The sequence below is a fragment of the Anabrus simplex genome, chromosome 1 (genome assembly GCF_040414725.1).
Source record: "Anabrus simplex isolate iqAnaSimp1 chromosome 1, ASM4041472v1, whole genome shotgun sequence".
In the NCBI taxonomy this organism is placed as follows: domain Eukaryota; kingdom Metazoa; phylum Arthropoda; class Insecta; order Orthoptera; family Tettigoniidae; genus Anabrus; species Anabrus simplex.
The window spans coordinates 1,136,189,868-1,136,207,611 of NC_090265.1; the positions used below are offsets into that span (position 1 = coordinate 1,136,189,868).

The 17,744-nt window shown below is 40.1% G+C and overlaps 1 protein-coding gene across 1 annotated transcript in view; it reads right to left on the bottom strand.

Moving 5' to 3' along the window:
- Nucleotides 1-581: 581 nt before the first annotated feature.
- RpS23 (ribosomal protein S23) overlaps nucleotides 582-17,744 on the bottom strand; it is a 28,779-nt gene continuing 11,616 nt past the window's right edge. The window contains exons 3-4 of the mRNA XM_067137366.2: nucleotides 16,528-16,712; nucleotides 582-716 (exon numbers count right to left, since the gene is read on the bottom strand). Of these exons, the coding sequence (XP_066993467.1) occupies nucleotides 634-716; nucleotides 16,528-16,712 (268 nt within the window). The 3' untranslated portion in view covers nucleotides 582-633. The remainder of the gene's footprint in view (nucleotides 717-16,527; nucleotides 16,713-17,744) is intronic.

Genomic DNA, 17,744 nt, shown 5'->3' on the forward strand with positions numbered 1-17,744 from the left:
CATTTGTTTCACTCTGGGGTTGGCAGTACCGTGAAAATGAACGCTGAAGCAGCACTCCACCATCCCCGACCTCTAGAACGCCAAAACTTGAGCACACAGCAGCCAAATATCACTTTTATAAACATTTTTCTTTATTGTCCCTTCTATTTCTCTGAATTAATCTAGCTTTCTATTTAATTTACACTCCCCACACCAACACCACAGGTATGTCAAGAGCCCCCAACCCCCCTTGAGGAAGCAAAAACAAGATTGATGGGTGCTGTGAGGAATTGCAGGTAAAACCTCATGTACATGAAGGTAGGAGTGAACTAAGATGTGGAGTATGTCTTGTGTTTGGGGGACTGGAAAACTAAATATATTTACTAGCCCAATGTTGCAAAGTTGTTGCAGTTGCCATCCCTGTCACATCTGTGAACAAGAAGTTACAAGAATACAAGTCAGTTTAATGTAAATATCTCCAATTAAGCCTCCAAAAATTAATCAATGCTGAATGCATACCAGCAATCTAAAGTACCAATAGGAAACTTCGACGAATACAACACAGCTATTTAGGGATGGGGTCAAATTAATTGTAAGCAAGATAATTTTACCACAGGTTTATTGATATAAGTAACAAATCATTACATGAAAGGTTTAAGACCTAGGTCTCTCTTTCTTCTCTTTGTACAAAGCAAGGAGGGATACGTTAGCCACCTTAACTACCTTGAAACGTACACCTGAAAAAGAAAACCAGATTTAAATTAGAAGCCATACAAGAGCATACAGCACAACATTAAAATAGTGTATTACAAGTCCTTTCTTCACCACATTACAATTTCAATACGTTGCTGCAAATTACCAAAGCATTTAAAGATACTTCAGAGTAAGTTAGAACTGGTCTAAAAACTGAAATTTTACAAGTACTGGGTACATTACATTCAAAATAGGCAAATCCATTGCAGCAGATTCACCAAAGAATCTCTTTCTCGGTAAGAACTCTTGAAAGATCTACAGAGCTGCATTTTATAGCATGTAAAGTGGCGAGAGTGGTGGTGACTGTTTTAAGACGAAGTACAACTGGGCAACCATCCTCTATGCATTTTGTAAAAGTTTGTTCTAATAGTCACAACCTCAATATGTTTTGATTAGTTTCTATTCCCTTTTTCAAAGATCATTAAAGAATGTATGTCACAAACCGTAGGCAATAGACTCTTCAAGTGATAAGAATATTTAGAGTTCAAGCGTTGTAATATAGTCAATTTGAATAATGCAGACATGACAGGGTTCGTTTGAGTAAAGAAGCAGATTGTCGCTTCTTTACTTACAGCTCATTCCATGATAAGAAAACCGCATTGCTCTTATGACAATAAGGTTGCCATATCGAACGGCTATGCTCAATAGCATCACGGGAAAACGGTGGCACGTAAATGCGTGAAACTCAGTATTTAAGTTCAAAATAAAAGGTAGAAGAAACTAAGCTGAAGATAATATTCATGAACTCCAGGGCATTCGGGAGGGGGGGGGGGAGAGAGAGGAGGTTAGAGGGCCTTATTTTGACGCTCGCAGGATAATTGCTAAACAGTGGAACATAATTTGTGAAACTCAGTTTTTACATACATACATTATCATTATAGAATGTTATGCCTTTCAGCGTTCAGTCTGCACGCCTCTGAGAATTTACTAAACGTCGCCACAATCCTCGATTTGCAACTAGTGTTGTGGCCTCATTTAGTTCTATACCCCTTATCTTCAAATCGTTAGAAACCGAGTCTAACCATCGTCGTTTTGGTCTCCCTCTACTTCTCTTACCCTCCATAACAGAGTCCATTATTCTCCTAGGTAACCTATCCTCCTCCATTCGCCTCACATGACCCCACCACTGAAGCTGGTTTATACGTACAGCTCCATCCATCGAGTTCATTCCTAAATTAGTCTTTATCTCCTCATTCCGAGTATCCTCCTGCCATTGTTCACACCTGTTTGTACCAGCAATCATTCTCGCTACTTTCATGTCTGTTACTTCTAACTTATGAATAAGATATCCTGAGTCCACCCAGCTTTCGCTCCCGTAAAGCAAAGTTGGGCTGAAAACAGCCCGATGTTAAGAGAGTTTCGTCTGGGAACTCACTTCCTTCTTACAGAATACTGTTGATCCCAACTGCGAGCTCACTGCATTAGCTTTACTACACCTTGATTCAATCTCACTTACTACATTAACATCCTGGGAGAACACACAATCTAAATACTTGAAATTATCGACCTGCTCTAGCTTTGTATCACCAATCTGACATTCAATTCTGTTGAATTTCTTACCTACTGACATCAATTTAGTCTTCGAAAGGCTAATTTTCATACCATACTCATTGCACCTATTTTCAAGTTCCAAGATATTAGACTGCAGGCTTCCGGCACAGTCTGCCATTAAGACCAAGTCGTCAGCATAGGCCAAAATGCTCACTACATTTCCACCTAACTGAATCCCTCCCTGCCATTTTATACCTTCCAGCGGATGATCCATGTAAACTACAAACAGCGAAGGTGAAAAATTACAGCCTTGTCTAACTCCTGTAAGTACCCTGAACCAAGAACTCATTCTACCATCAATTCTCACTGAAGCCCAATTGTCAACATAAATGCCTTTGACTGATTTTAATAATCTACCTTTAATTCCATAGTCCCCCAGTGTGGCGAACATCTTTTCCCCTCGGTACCCTGTCATATGCTTTCTCGAGATCTACGAAACATAAACACAACAGCATATTCCTCTCGTGGCATTTTTCAATTACCTGGCTCATACTGAAAATCTGATCCTGACAGCCTCTCTGTGGTCTGAAACCACACTGGTTTTCATCCAACTTCCTCTCAACGACTGATCGCACCCTCCCTTCCAAGATGCCAGTGAATACTTTGCCTGGTATACTAATCAATAGGGGCCGTATTTTTTGGTAATAGCGATACGCACGAAATTTTTCATATCTTCTTTCTAGCCTATATATGACCTTGTAGGTACCGTACCGTAACGTATTTTAGCGAAATGAACTCGCGAAATATCGCGAAATCTGATTTATTACGCGAATCGCGCAAATAATCACGAAATATACCCCACTTGGCACGAAAAATGCGAAATCGTATCGGAAAAGATCTCCAATAAACGTTTAAATGCTTCTGAGAACTTGACTATAGACTAGTAGTTTCTTTCTCAGTTGATTGATAGCGCTGTATATTCTCTACACAAATGCACACAAAGCGATGAGCCCTGTTTATCGGAGGTATGTGTATTCATTTCCGCGATCTCTAAGGCAATCATTAAAAATCGATATATGTTATCGATTACAGCAAATGGCGTTGTGTTCGTAGCAAGATCGGTTGTAGATACAGCAGTGGGCATTATACTCTTTCGCAGTTAGAGTTCGCCACTTATGAAACTTTATCAGCAAATGTCCAGCATTTAAGTACAAAAATGCTGAAAACTAAAGTCACAACAGTTTTTCCGAGGGCCGAGGAATACAACAGTGAGGCGTTCTATGTATTTGATGCTGCAAGAAAGATTCTAATGTGTAAGTACTGTAATGTTCGCATTACGTGAAAACGAAGAGACACGTGCGATAAATACTGTAGAGAATCAGAAACACACAAAAAGAAGAAGAATGAAGCAAATGAACATCATTTTAGGCTGCAAATAACAATCGGCGACACTTTACACATCGCAAAGGAGCTGAAAACTGGTAGAGAGCAATTTGTAATAGACACAACAAAAGCATTCATGTAAACCAGCATTTCTATAGAAAAACTGGATAATCCTGGCATGAGGACATGGATGAATATAAAAGGAAAGATAAATAATACCGACTTGATTATAACATATGACGATATTAGTAGGCCTATTGTAAATAAATCGCACCGAGCTCCATAGCTGCTGTCGCTTAAGTGCGGCCAGTATCCAGTAATCCAGATAGTGGGTTCGAGTCCCACTGTCGGCAGCCCTGAAGACGGTTTTCCGTTGTTTCCCATTTTCACACCAGGCAAATGCCGGGGCTGTACCTTAAGGCCACAGCCGCTTCCTTCCAATTCCTAGGTCTTTCCTATCCTATCGTCGCCGTAAGACAGATATGTGCCGGTGCGACGTAAAGCAAATAGCAAAAAAAAAAAAAAAAAAAAAAAAAAAAACGCCTGGCTGAGTTGTAATAATGTTATTGTTTTTACGTCCCACTAACTACTTTGACGGTTTTCGGAGACGCCGAGATGTCGGAATGTTGTCCCACAGGAGTTCTTTACGCGCCAATAAAACTAGTAACACGGGGCTGACGTATTTGAGCACCGGACTGAGCCAGGATTGAACCTACCAACTTGGGCTCAGAAAGCCAACGCCTTAACTGTCTGAGTTACTCATCCCCGGCCTGGCAGCACCAGCATATCCATAAATATCCTCCAGGGATATATGGCTTTGCAAAATGCAGTGAAAGCCCGTCTGATAGAAGAGAATTAAGAAGACATTGTTAGTGAAGTTTTAGGAGGTTCGACCGAAGACCACAGTAAATTTGCACCAAGTGTTCGCAAGCATTATGGTTTCCGACGTCTAATGTGGTCAGTGAAAGGGGTTGCTTTGTTTACAAAAATATACTTTCTGACTGTCGCACAACTCTGAATCCTGATAATGTTGAAACCATGCGTAGTTTTTACTTTGGAGACAAGTCATTCAAAATGTAAAAACGTGTAGAACCAAACCAAACCCCACGGCACTTAACGCCCTGAAAGGGCCTTGGCCTGCCCAGTGACCGCTGCTCAGCCTGAAGGCCTGCAGATTACGAGGGGTCGTGTGGTCAGCACGACGCATCCTCTCGGCCGCTATTCTGGGCTTTCGAGACCGGGGCCGCCATCTCACCGTCAGATAGCTCCTCAATTCTAATCAGGTAGGCTGAGTGGACCTCGAACCAGCCCTCAGGTCGAGAGAAAAATCCCTGACCTGGCCGCGAATCGAACCCGGGGCCTCCTGGCGAGAGGCAGGCACGCAACCCCTACACCACATGACCGGCAAAAAAGTGTAGGCTATGTATAAATTCCTAACTTCCGCCTAACTTCGTTTCGAGGTTTCAGTGATTTATATAGGCCTACCGGTACTTATTTCTATAACACTTTGTATATTTGGTTGTTCTAAGGTTTAATAACAATTTAATAGGTACATTACAAGTGTTCACTTTAAAACCACTAATCACAAAAATTAGTTAGATTTACCCCATACCATAAGGAATATTTCACAAGAAACATCGATCAGTATGACAATTTATTTCACGAAATACCTACCGAAATAGTGTTAGTTTTAACACCGAAATCAACAGTTTTATTTCACCAAAAAATAAGGCCCTTACTAATCAATGAGATACCTCAATAGTTGTTGCAATCCTTCCTGTTCCCTTGCTTATAGACAGGTGCAATTACTGCTTTTGTCCAATCTGAAGGTACCTTACCAACACTCCATGCTAATTTTACTACTCTATGAAGCCATTTCATCCCTGCCTTCCCACTATACTTCACCATTTCAGGTATAATTTCATCTATTCCTGCTGACTTATGACAATGGAGTTTATTTACCATCCTTTCCACTTCCTCAAGCATAATTTCACCAACATTTTCCTCCTCCCCATGAGCTTGGCTGTTTGCAACACCACCATGATGATTTCCTTTTACATTGAGAAGATGTTCAAAATATTCCCTCCACCTCTCCAGTAATTCCCTGGGATCTATTATGAGTTCACCTGAATTACTCAAAACACCGTTCATTTCCTTTTTCCCTCCCTTCCTAAGATTTTTTATTACTGTCCAGAAAGGTTTCCCTGCTGCTTGACCTAGCCTTTCCAGGTTATTACCAAAATCTTCCCATGACTCCTTTTTGGATTCAACAACTATTTGTTTCGCTCTGTTTCTTTCATCTACGTACAAATCCCTGTCTGCCTCGGCCCTTGTTTAGAGCCATTTCTGATAAGCCTTCTTTTTACGTTTACAGGCTGCTCTCACTTCATCATTCCACCAAGATGTTCGCCTTTTCCCATCTTTACACACAGTTGTTCCTAGGCATTCCCTTGCTGTTTCTACTACAGCATCCCTGTATGCCACCCATTCACTTTCTATATCCTGAACCTGCTTACTGTCTACTATTCGAAACTTCTCACTAATCAGATCCATGTACTTCTAATTTCCTCGTCCTGGAGATTTTCTACCCTCATTCGTTTGCAGACAGATTTCACTTTCTCTACCCTAGGCCTAGAGATACTTAGTTCACTACAGATCAGATAGTGGTCTGTATCATCAAAAAATCCGCAAAAAACTCGTACGTTCCTAACAGATTTCCTGAATTCAAAGTCTGTTAAGATATAGTCTATTATGGATCTGGTACCCCTAGCCTCCCATGTGTAGCGGTGAATAGCCTTATGCTTGAAGAATGTATTCGTAACAGCTAAACCCATACTAGCACAGAAGTCCAGCAAACTCTTCCCATTCCCATTAGCTTCCATATCTTCCCCACATTTACCAATCACCCTTTCGTATCGTTCAGTTCTATTCCCAACTCTCGCATTGAAATCGCCCATTAGCACTATTCTATCCTCGCTGTTGACCCTCACCACGATGTCACTCAATGCTTCATAAAACTTGTCAACTTCATCCTCATCTGCACTCTCACATGGTGAATACACGGACACAATTCTTGTCCTAATTCCTCCAACTGACAAATCTACCCACATCATTCGCTCATTTACGTGCTTAACAGAAACTATGTTGCGTGCAATGGTATTCCTGATAAAGAGCCCTACCCCAGACTCTGCCCTTCCCTTTCTAACATCTGTCAAGTACACTTTATAATCTCCTATCTCTTCCTCATTATCTCCCCTTACCCGAATATCACTTACTCCTAGCACATCCAGATGCATCCTCTTCGCTGACTCAGCCAGTTCTACCTTCTTTCTTCCATAAGCCCCGTTAATATTGATAGCTCCCCATCGAATTCCATTTCGTTCACCAAGTTGTTTCCAAGGAGTCCCTCGCCTGTCAAATGGGAGTGGGACTCCATTACTCCCATAGGTCCGAGGCTTGCTTAAAGTGTTCTGAGCTCGGTAAATTCACGAAGCAGGATGCTGCCCTACTTGCACATAGTCCAAGTGAGGATCTCTCCTTTAACGGGTTATGGACCACCGGTGAGTTGTATAGTCCTAGCCGCCTGAGCACAAGGAGGGCCACGACTCAGAATATGTCCGAGATGCCCACTCCATTCCATAGCAACTGGTATCCCGACTCTCAGGACCACTTACTAGGCCACTCAGTCGTTGCCCATGGTTCACAAACTATGACGTGACTACAGTAACCCACAGTTTTTAAGTTCAAGATAAAAGGTGGAAGAAAACATGCTGATAATTAAGCACAGTTTAATATTTACTTTTTAAGATTGATTAGTTCTGTGTTTTCCATCTAAACAAGAGCAGAGCTTCCTGAACTCTGAAGGTCACTTGGCAAGGCATAACATTACAACACAATCCTACTCCGAAATACCTCGGAGTCATTCTGGACCGTGCCTTAACCTACAGAAAACATTATTTGAACATCAAGCAGAAAGTGGCTGCTAGAAACAATATTGTGCGGCAGCTAACTGGAACATCTTGGGGAGCACAACCAGACACAGTGAGGACATCTGCCCTTCCGCTCTGCTATTCCGCAGCTGAATACGCATGCCGGGTGTGGTACAAATCTTGCTATGCCAAAGCAGTTGATGTAGCACTCAACGAAACCTGCCGCATTATTACTGGATGTTTGAGACCTACACCTTTGGAAAAAGAGTACTGCCCTGCAAGGATAGCATCTCCCGATATCCGCCATGAAGTGGCAGCCAAGAAAGAAAAGAGAAAGGTGTCGACATCGGAAGCCCACCCTTTGTTTTGATATGAGCCGCTACGCCAGAGGCTTAAGTCTAGGAAAAGCTTCTTGAAAGTAATCGAAACACTTGCAGGAACAGCGCAGCAAGCAAGAATTCAAGAATGGCGTGTCAGGAGTCAACACACAAGGATCAGTCAATGGATGACCCCAAAAGAGGAACTCCCTCCCAGCCATGTCACAGATTGGGTGAATTGGAGAGCACTGAACAGACTGCGCTCTGGTGTTATGCGGTGCAGGGCAAACCAGAAGAAATGGGGTTTCGAAGTGGACAGTGGCTTGTGCGTATGTGGAGAAGAGCAGAATATCAGAATTAAAAATGTAGTTCATGCCCATTCAGCTGCACAACAAAAGACCTAAAAGACCTGGTTAAAGTGAAGCCAGATGCACCTGATATTGCAAGATTTTGGGCTCACATAGCTTAATGTGGCTCTTCGTCACTTAAGTATTTATATTATGTTTTTTCCTTATATTTAATTTTAAACTTATGTATGCTTCTGACACGATATAAATAAATAAATAAATATTTACTTTGTTTCTTCCTCAGCCTCATCCATTGAGTAAATAAATCAGTTTTAATGGCTTTTTTGTTTACAACTTGTTTTACGTCGCACCGACACATAGGTCATTTCACACGTTATAAAACTCATTCAAAGTTTCAATATTGTTTTGAAAATGGGGATAGAAGTATCTTTCATGCAACTCTTCACTTGTCACAACCAATGAAATTCGTCGGTGCGCGCACCAAACGCCAGTCAGCTGTCTGCCTACACATTAATGAAATATGGCTAAGCATGAGTATGACTTGCCCACAGATAAAGAGTATCGCTTTCGGTGGAAATTAAATCTCGTAATATTATCAACACTAAAGCGACACGCCACTGCACGGGGAAGTGTAGCATTGATTATAGCGTTCTTACAGTGAGTGTAATCTGCTCACAAATACGGTAGCTTAGACGAAGGGAAGATGAAGCAATAGTAATGTGTAACCGACTACATTGTACGGGCCGTATAGACGAAGCTTGCATTCTGGAGATCGTAGGTTCGAAACACATTATCGACAGCCCTGAAGATTGTTTCCCACAGTTTCACTATTTCTACACCAGGCAAATACTAGGGCTGTTATTAAGGCCACGGCTCTTCTTCCCCAACCCACCTCTTTAAACAATAACCATCATCATGATCACCACTTACCTTTCCCTATCTGATAGTTGCCGAAAATTTATACAATTATACATATAAAAACCCCATACAAACTACTATTTAGTTTTCACTATTGTGTGTGTTTACTTGGCAGTAAATACAAGTGACTCCCTCCCGGTTGATGTAACAGCTCTCTGACGATCGTGACACGTAATTTTGATATGTAAGTAGTCAAAGTGACCTATAATTTCATAGAAATTACCCCATGTATATAATAAAATAATATCAGTTGCCAAGAATTGTATTTAAGTTGACAGTTACCGGACTGTCCCTTGGTCAGGCTCAAGAAAATTATGACGACATTTATTGTTTAGAGAGTCCTAACATCTAGGTCATCAGCCCGAGAATCAAGAAAAAAGTCTCCTGAAAAGTTAAACATTTTACTATCACCACGCACACGTCAAAGGAATTGCTGCGATTTATCAGCGGGCGACCCACAGAGAGGCCGTCGGACTAACCTTTCTTCCCGGAATAGTCGCAACATAATACAAATTGCGTATGTTTCATGGTTGATTGTGATTCACTCCTCTTATTTGAGGTTAAACAGTGCTCTCGGCAGTGTTTAAACATGACCGGTTGAACATCGGTTTTAGACATTGTCTAAGTGATAAATAACATCTTTGCAATGCGGTAGCCATACTTTGGCATTTTTTAACTGCAGACATCGTCTAAACACAGTTTCTGCAATCGGCCCTAAAACTCCATGTTCTTCACTTAACAGGTTCCTTCCCTTTATTGGACAGAGGATTGAAACTACATTCTTAGAGCCACAAGATGGCTGTAATATCGGGGGGGGGGGGGAATGAAAAATGGACTTAGCATGTTCTTCCCATGGACCCTTCATATTTAAGCATATCCTCCCCTACTTTCGGAAACTTGTGGCTTTTTGGTCCACGATATGCTTTGCGAGACTTGTTGGTCGCTTGATGTGAACTTCTCTGTTACCGCGGTAGAGCACGTTGCATTCGGACGCTAAATACTTGCAGCCCATTCCCGTATGTTTCGGCGTAACTGATCACCGTTTACATGATGCTATATTAGACTAATACTTGCTCACTATGGACTAAAACGATTTCGAGATCAGAGAAAACGCATGTCCCGTACCCGAAACAGTCTTAAAATACGTTTGTACCAGACTGGAAGAGCGGGTCACTAGTCACTTCTGCGCTGATTCTCTCACTGAACTAGTGCAGTGGTCGAAACCGACTTTCAACCTATTAGGTCGTGTTACGTACATTTAGTACGTGTTGAAGAGATGTTAAGTACAGAACAAAAATGGCCAACCAGACACCAGTGGGACCCGAACCCACAACCTCCCGATTTCGCGTCGGTATTTGCTACCGCCAGATAACAGAATGTTGCCCATTATTTGGAATGCCCGGTTTCACAATAGGAAGACTGCTACCTGAGTAGCCGACATGTGTATTTCGAATGATGGATTTTCAAAGAAATGGGTGCATCAAATATGTGAACATTTTTCTCCACACTTTGTTTGGACTCAAAAATAGACCAAAGAGGTGCACATGACTGGCCACCGTGCCCTGTACTGCCATCTGGCATCATTATTAGAACTACTATCGACCAGCCATACTCAGCCACATATCAATAGAACTGGAAATCCGCAGGAGTTGCCACGATGGTTTAAGGGCATCGGGTACTTTCCGTGCAATTACATGGCATCTACAATGCATACAATACTGTACAGTAATCCAATGAATAATGCACTTGCATATCGAGGCCAGCATAGATTTCTCCTCGTCTTTGAATCATGCTATGTTTTCTTTCGTGAGGTTATGTTTGTAAGCAAATTATCTAAATGCATTAATTGAATAGTGTAAATGCACCTTCTTGGATACATTTAGGAAATAGCTTTTCCCCCCATGACATTTGAAAGGTTTAAACTGTGAAACAAGGTTAACTGCATGCGGTAACGAGCCTTAGAATATTTTGTGACGGGGCAAGGGTTGGCACTTCTGAATTACAAGTTGGCGGTTAATTCGAAATCGCGTAATTCACAGTCCGATTTTTTAGTCCCAACGACTTCGGATTAACGAAGTTCTACTGTAATAGTGAAAATTTGTGATGTGCAGGCGCACACATAGCCTCTCTCGAAAGGCAATATCAGAATTTAAAATTAGTTCATTTCCAGTATTTCAACACATTTAATCTGAATTTTGCCAAATTTGCTGGTAATAACAGAATCACAAGTTAGCACATCTTTAGTATTTCAACATATTTATCCTGAAATGTTTGAGGCAAGATAAATCATGTTTGCACATTATTATAACACTTTCCAACATTACTATATAGCATTCCCCTGCTTTTACGTTCCTGTATTCAATGTTTTTCTGTTTACAACATTTTTTGTTGGTCCCCCCAGATTTCCTATGCACACAATATATTAAACTCCTCAAATTTACGTAAAATGACATCGCAACTAACTTATAACGCTTTGAGTAACCACGGCATGATGACCAAATTCAACAGCACACACACTATGACAACACATAGGTGAAACTAGCTGATTACAAGGGAAACTACGCAAACCACACAACAATTCTGACTAGTGGGTTACCTACCCAACAAATTCATATTTTAACCAGTTTTGGAGTATGTAATTATGTAGCATTCCTGCCAACTTTACAAAACCAAAAATCGGGAGATTTGGATATGAAAATCGGGAGATACAATTGGTCAAAACCGCTTATTCTACATATTTTGCGCAATACAGGAGTACTGTGGTATATTATAATACTTATTGTCTGAAAACATGACTGTTGCTATACAAGGTTGCACATTTCTAGTCCCTCACAGGAAGTATGCAAGTGAGATCTGCTTCTGATAAGTCTTCCGAAAAGCGTATGAACTTATGCTCTACGTGTGTGGATCAGTCATGCATTTACTGTAGATGCCATTACTTAGCAAGTGTATAGAATATATTGCATCAAGCGCCCGCGCAATTATGCGAATCACAATACTATTTTTTTCAAGTGATAAATTAAAATTCGCCAGAATTGTCTCCGAATGGCTCCTAAAATCTCTAGAAAAGTCACTAGTTGCTATCTTTGAAATTCTGTCACTAATTTATTAAAAAACTCCAAACCTAGCGACTAGTCTCTAGAATTGACTAGACTGATGTGAACGAACACAAACATAGCACGCGAGAACGATGATCGAAATACGTGTCGTGATGTACAGGTTTGGATAAACATTGCACATTCTCGTCTCTATCAACGTATATACTTAATTTGCAAGTGGCAATGAGCGAAGGACGTCCGGCCACTTGCGTACAATGCTGAAATGGCGGGATTTGAAAAAATGTTTTGAAGTTCACCAAAAAATAAGCTAGAATCGGGAGAAATAATAGAATAATCGGGAGGCGGGAAACGCTGTCGAAAATCAGGAGTCTCACGCCTAAATAGGGAAAGTTGGCAAGTATGATAGTGTATTAAATTTTTGCAAATAAAACACGAAGTAAAGCCTATTTTCTTTTCTTAAAATTCTCTCCTAATATTAAGGCGCACAGATTATTTGATGGCACGTGTTATTTGCGTATATAAAGTATTTTTGTTCTTGGTTAAGATTTTGTTCTAATCAGTAGAGCGGCCAAAGTCATTTGCCGCGATCTTGTCACGTCATTTGTTTATCCTTCTTGGTTATTGTTTTATTGTTGATGTTTGCTTTTCTGGCTAATAATAGGGAAAATGGAAGGAAAGGAAAATTTAACTGTGGAAGACAAGGTTCAAACTAGGGGGCCTTATTTTTTGATGAAATAAAACTGTTTATTTCGGTGTTAAAACTGACAATATTTCAGTAGGTATTTCGTGAAATAAATTGTTATACTGATCGACGTTTCCTGCGAAATCTTCCTTGTAGTAGCGAATGGGGTAGATGTAACTAACTTTGTGATAGGGATTTTAAAGTAAACTCTTGTAATGTATCATTGTTATTAAATCTTAGAAAAACCAAATACGCAAATTGTTATAGAAATAAATATATTAATCACTGATTCTTCGAAATGAAGTTAGGTGATCTGCCCTGTGATACATATTTATACATAGCCTACATTTTGAGACGTTCAATACTTGTTTCCAAAGTACAAACTAAGCATGGTTTCAACAATATCATGATGCAGGGTTGTGCGACAGCCAGAAAGTGTCGCGTAAGCAGAGAAGCTCCCCTCGCTGACCACATTAGATGTCGGAAACCATAATGCTTGCGAACACGTGGATGCAAATTCACTGTGGTCTTTTGTAAAACCTCCTAAAACTTTGCTAACACTGTCTTCTTTCACTTCCTCAACCAGATGTGCTTTCATTACATTTTGCAAAGTCATATAGCTCTGGAAGATGTTCATGGATATGTTCTTTTTCCCCGATCGGGGATGAGTAGCTTAGATGGTTAAAGCGCTGGCTTTCTGACCCCGATTTGGCAGGTTCGATCCTCGCTCAGTCCAGTGGTATTTGAAGGAGTTCAAATACGTCAGCCTGGTGTCACTAGTTTACTGGCACGTAAAAGAACTCCTACGGGACAACATTCCGGTATCTCGACGTCTCCGGAAAGCGTAAAAGTGGTTAGTGGGACATAAAAACAATAACATTGTTACTACTCAAACAGGCGATTTATTTACCATAGGCCTGCCAATACCGTCATATTTTACAGTAAAGACAGTATTATTTATCTTTCCTTTTATATTCATTCTCCTCCTCATGCTAGGATTACCCTATTTTTCTAGAGGAATGTTGGCTTGCACGAATGCTTTTTTTGTGACTATTACAAATTGCTCTCTATAATTTTTCAACACCTTTACGATCTGTAAGGTATCGCCGATTGTTATTTGCTGCTTATAATTGTATTGCCAACGGCCGTAGCCATGTTGAAACACCGGATCCCGTGAGATCTCCGAAGTTAAGCAACACTGGGCGTGGTCAGGAGTTGGTTGGGTTGCCATGTGCTGTTGGTGGGGGGTAAGGGAATGGAAGAGCGGAAAGGAACTGGCTACCCTACCGCACGTAAACTCCGGCTCAGGAACACCTCTGCGGAGGTTCGGACCTGCCTTCGGGCAGAATAACCCTTACCTTATAATTATATTCATTTGCTTCATTCTGATTCTCTGCAGTGTATATCGCACGTTTCAACTTTAAGAATATTACCGGTACACTATTGATACATTAGAATCTTTCTTGCAGCATTAAATACATAGAACCCCTCACTGTTGTATTCTTCAGCCCTCGGAAAATCTGTTGTGACTTCAGTTTTCGGCATTTTTATACTTAAATGTTGGACATTTGCCGATAAATGTTGGTAAGTAACGAACTCTCATTGCGCACTGCTGTATCTACGACTGGTCTTCTATCTTGTTTATCGACTGCCTTAGAGATCGCAGAACTGATTACACATGCTTTCGATACACAGTGCGTGCCGCTTTGTATGCATTTCTGTGGAGAATGTACAGCGCTATCAAGCAAAAGAGAAGGAAACTACGATAGTCAAGTTCTCAGAAGCATTTAAACGTTTATTGGAGAGCTCTTCCGGTGCCATTTCGCATTTTTCACACCAAGTGGTGTATATTTCGTGATTATTTGAGCATTTCGCGCAATAAATCAAATTTCGCGAGTTGATTTTGCTAAAATGGTTTTTTTAGTACCTGGGAAGTCATATATAGACAAGGAAGAAGATATTTAAAAAATTCGTGCATATCGTTACCAAAAAATAAGGCCCCTAGTTCAAACCTTGGAAAATGTTTATTTGTTCAGTAAAACATGTATTGCACTGGCACTTGAGTTGCAGCTCTCTGTATCCACATCGACGCTGAATACAATGGTGAAAAATAGAGGAAGCATATCAAGTACTTCAGAATGTGGACAACAAAAAGTCTTACTCCAAATATCAGGAATTGGAAAATGTAAAGGGGTTTTTGGAAACTTCAAGAGCTGAAGGCATTGCAATTGGTGGTGTGCTCTGAAACGAAAATGCACGTAAAGTGGCGAACATTCTTGACATTGTAAATTTCAACATCCAATGTCTGGGGGCAATCAAATGCAGCTGGTGACAAAACTGTGGAAGAGGGGTCAATGGATGATTGCAGGAGCTAACCAACAAATATGAACCCAACATTTTTAACCTAAAATATCGGACTATTTTTCAGTGTGTTGCCCAGCAATACTTTGGCATTCAAAGGGGACAAATGCCATGATAGGAAACAAAGAAAAATGAGGCCCACAGTGATGGGAGCCAGTGCTGATGCCTCCGAGGACCTCCTCCACCCATTTGAGATACAGAAAACTAAAAAGCCTCATTGCTTCAACCAATGCAATCATTCCAAACGGTCTATGATGCCAACCGTAAAACTTGGATGACTGCAGAGCTTTTTTGATAGTTGGCTGTACCAGATGCAAAAATAGCAAGACCATTTTCCTTTTCCTGCACATCCCATGGATGTTCATTTGAGGAACATTTAGTTTTTCCACGGTTTCCCATTATCACATCAGGTAAATGCCGGGGTTGTACCTTAAGGCCACTGCCACTTCCCACTCCTAGCCCTTTCCTATACCTTCGTCACAATAAGATATATCTGTGTCTGCACAACGTAAAGCAACTTGTAAGGGGAAAAAAAAAAAAAAAAACCTGCAGAAGCAAGTTGCAGCCCATGGATTTAGGGATTATACACTCCTGTAAGTCACTTTATAGGAAGAGCCTGGTGCAGAGAATTTTATTCCTTATGGATGCTGGAAGGGATTCATTGTTTAAAGTTTCAATCCTGGACTCGCTTCACTTCAGTGCCAAGTCTTGGAAGGCTTTGAAGCAGACTGCTATCTCAAATTGTTTCCTGAAACTTTCAGCTCCAAGAAGAAGAAAAAGAAGAACTGCTTCCTGATGTAAGTGAATTTTGCAGTCAAACTTTGCTACTAAAAACTTTCCTTGGGCGGATGATGCTATGATAACTGCAGAGGAAGGAAGTATATGGACATTTTATGTACTTCTTTTCATCTGTAGAGGGGGCGGAAGGGGGTGAACATTATTTTCATAATCTTTATGAACTTGAAGAACAAGGAGAGGGTATTAAAAATGTGAACAGAGATTGATTCTAGACTATTTCGGTAGGAAGCAGTGATTGTGTAGTTTTCTATCTGGAGTAAGTGTGTGTTAATGTTTTAAATAGGCACAATAGCAGTGTTTCATCCACAGAAAGAAAATGTATTGCATTTTAGATAATTCTACAGATATTCTAAGGAAGATAACCAGATTAAAAGTATATTACACAATATAATGGGTACTGTATTTTACAAGATCTAGTTTTACTAAAAAAATTGCATATTTTTACAATCAATTCTAAATCTAGTTACAACATTTCAGGACAAAAATTTAGTTATAGTGCACAGGCCTACTCAATACTGTCAAATGAAAATATAAAATGAATCATCTTACCAGGAATGTCACCTACGGCATGACCCTTACGACCGAATCCTGCAACCAAAACTTCGTCATTCTCTTCAATGTAGTTCAGGCAACCATCACGTGGAACGAAAGCTGTGATTTTTTTTCCATTCTTGATGAGCTGAACTCTTACACACTTGCGGATAGCAGAGTTTGGCTGCTTGGCTTCAACACCCCTGAAAATCAGAAATACAAAAATGCAGATTTTAAAAATAATTCTAGAATAGTGTTTTGAACATTAAGACTGCCCTTGTTTCAGATCTATTTGAGTATAAGTGAACTCAACTTCTTACACAAGTTTTGTAAGTAATATTTTTGCCAGTCCATTGGAGCTATCATGTTTGCTGAAGCTTCATATAAAAGGCTAGATTCATCTTATCTAATAGCTCCATGAATTTAAAGTGTATATTTGAAATCTGAATGCTACGGAAGAAAGAGAGGTCACTGACTATATGGTTAGGTATCATTAATTAGAGGCAGCATGGTTTGACACATCATGCTTGCACCCAAGTTGCAACAAAGCACTTCACTCGGCACAGCAGACCAATCTGCCTTTCAATCATACAAATTCACTACCATGATTTTGAAGACATGACCTAATACACATGACAATAGTATTATTAGAATTTCATATCTTAAAAATATCCCACCAAGACTGTAAACACCAAAACACCAACCTCCTCCTTGCTTATTGGGACAGCGCTTTAAATGTTAAGTTTAATTTTGAGTGTGTATATATTTATTTATTAAAAAACAGGCAGATTGGTTCCCACATTCAAATAAGCTCCTCTCCCAATTATGAATGACATTAAGAATGCACAAACAAAAAAAAGCACTGTAGTAGAATTAGTTAAGTATGGAAGTTACAGTACTGAATAATAAAAGATTTCTCTTCGGTTTGTAAAGAATTCGGTTTAGTTTACATCATTAAAACATTTGACAATTATGTTTGCCATAATGTGTGATATTTAAATTTAAGAATTTCATTTTATATCCATATTGAACTGAGAACGTAAGAGGTGTGATATACGGGCAGGAGGTTTTGTTTTCACGCCATTTTGAAACCAAAGATGTCAACAAACATACTGCACATACGAAAAAACCTCTGTATTAGAATTAACAAAGCATGGAAGTTACATTACCAAGGAATAAGGGGTTTCTCTTCAGTTCATTTTACATCATTCAGACAACTGAATATTATAAGTTAC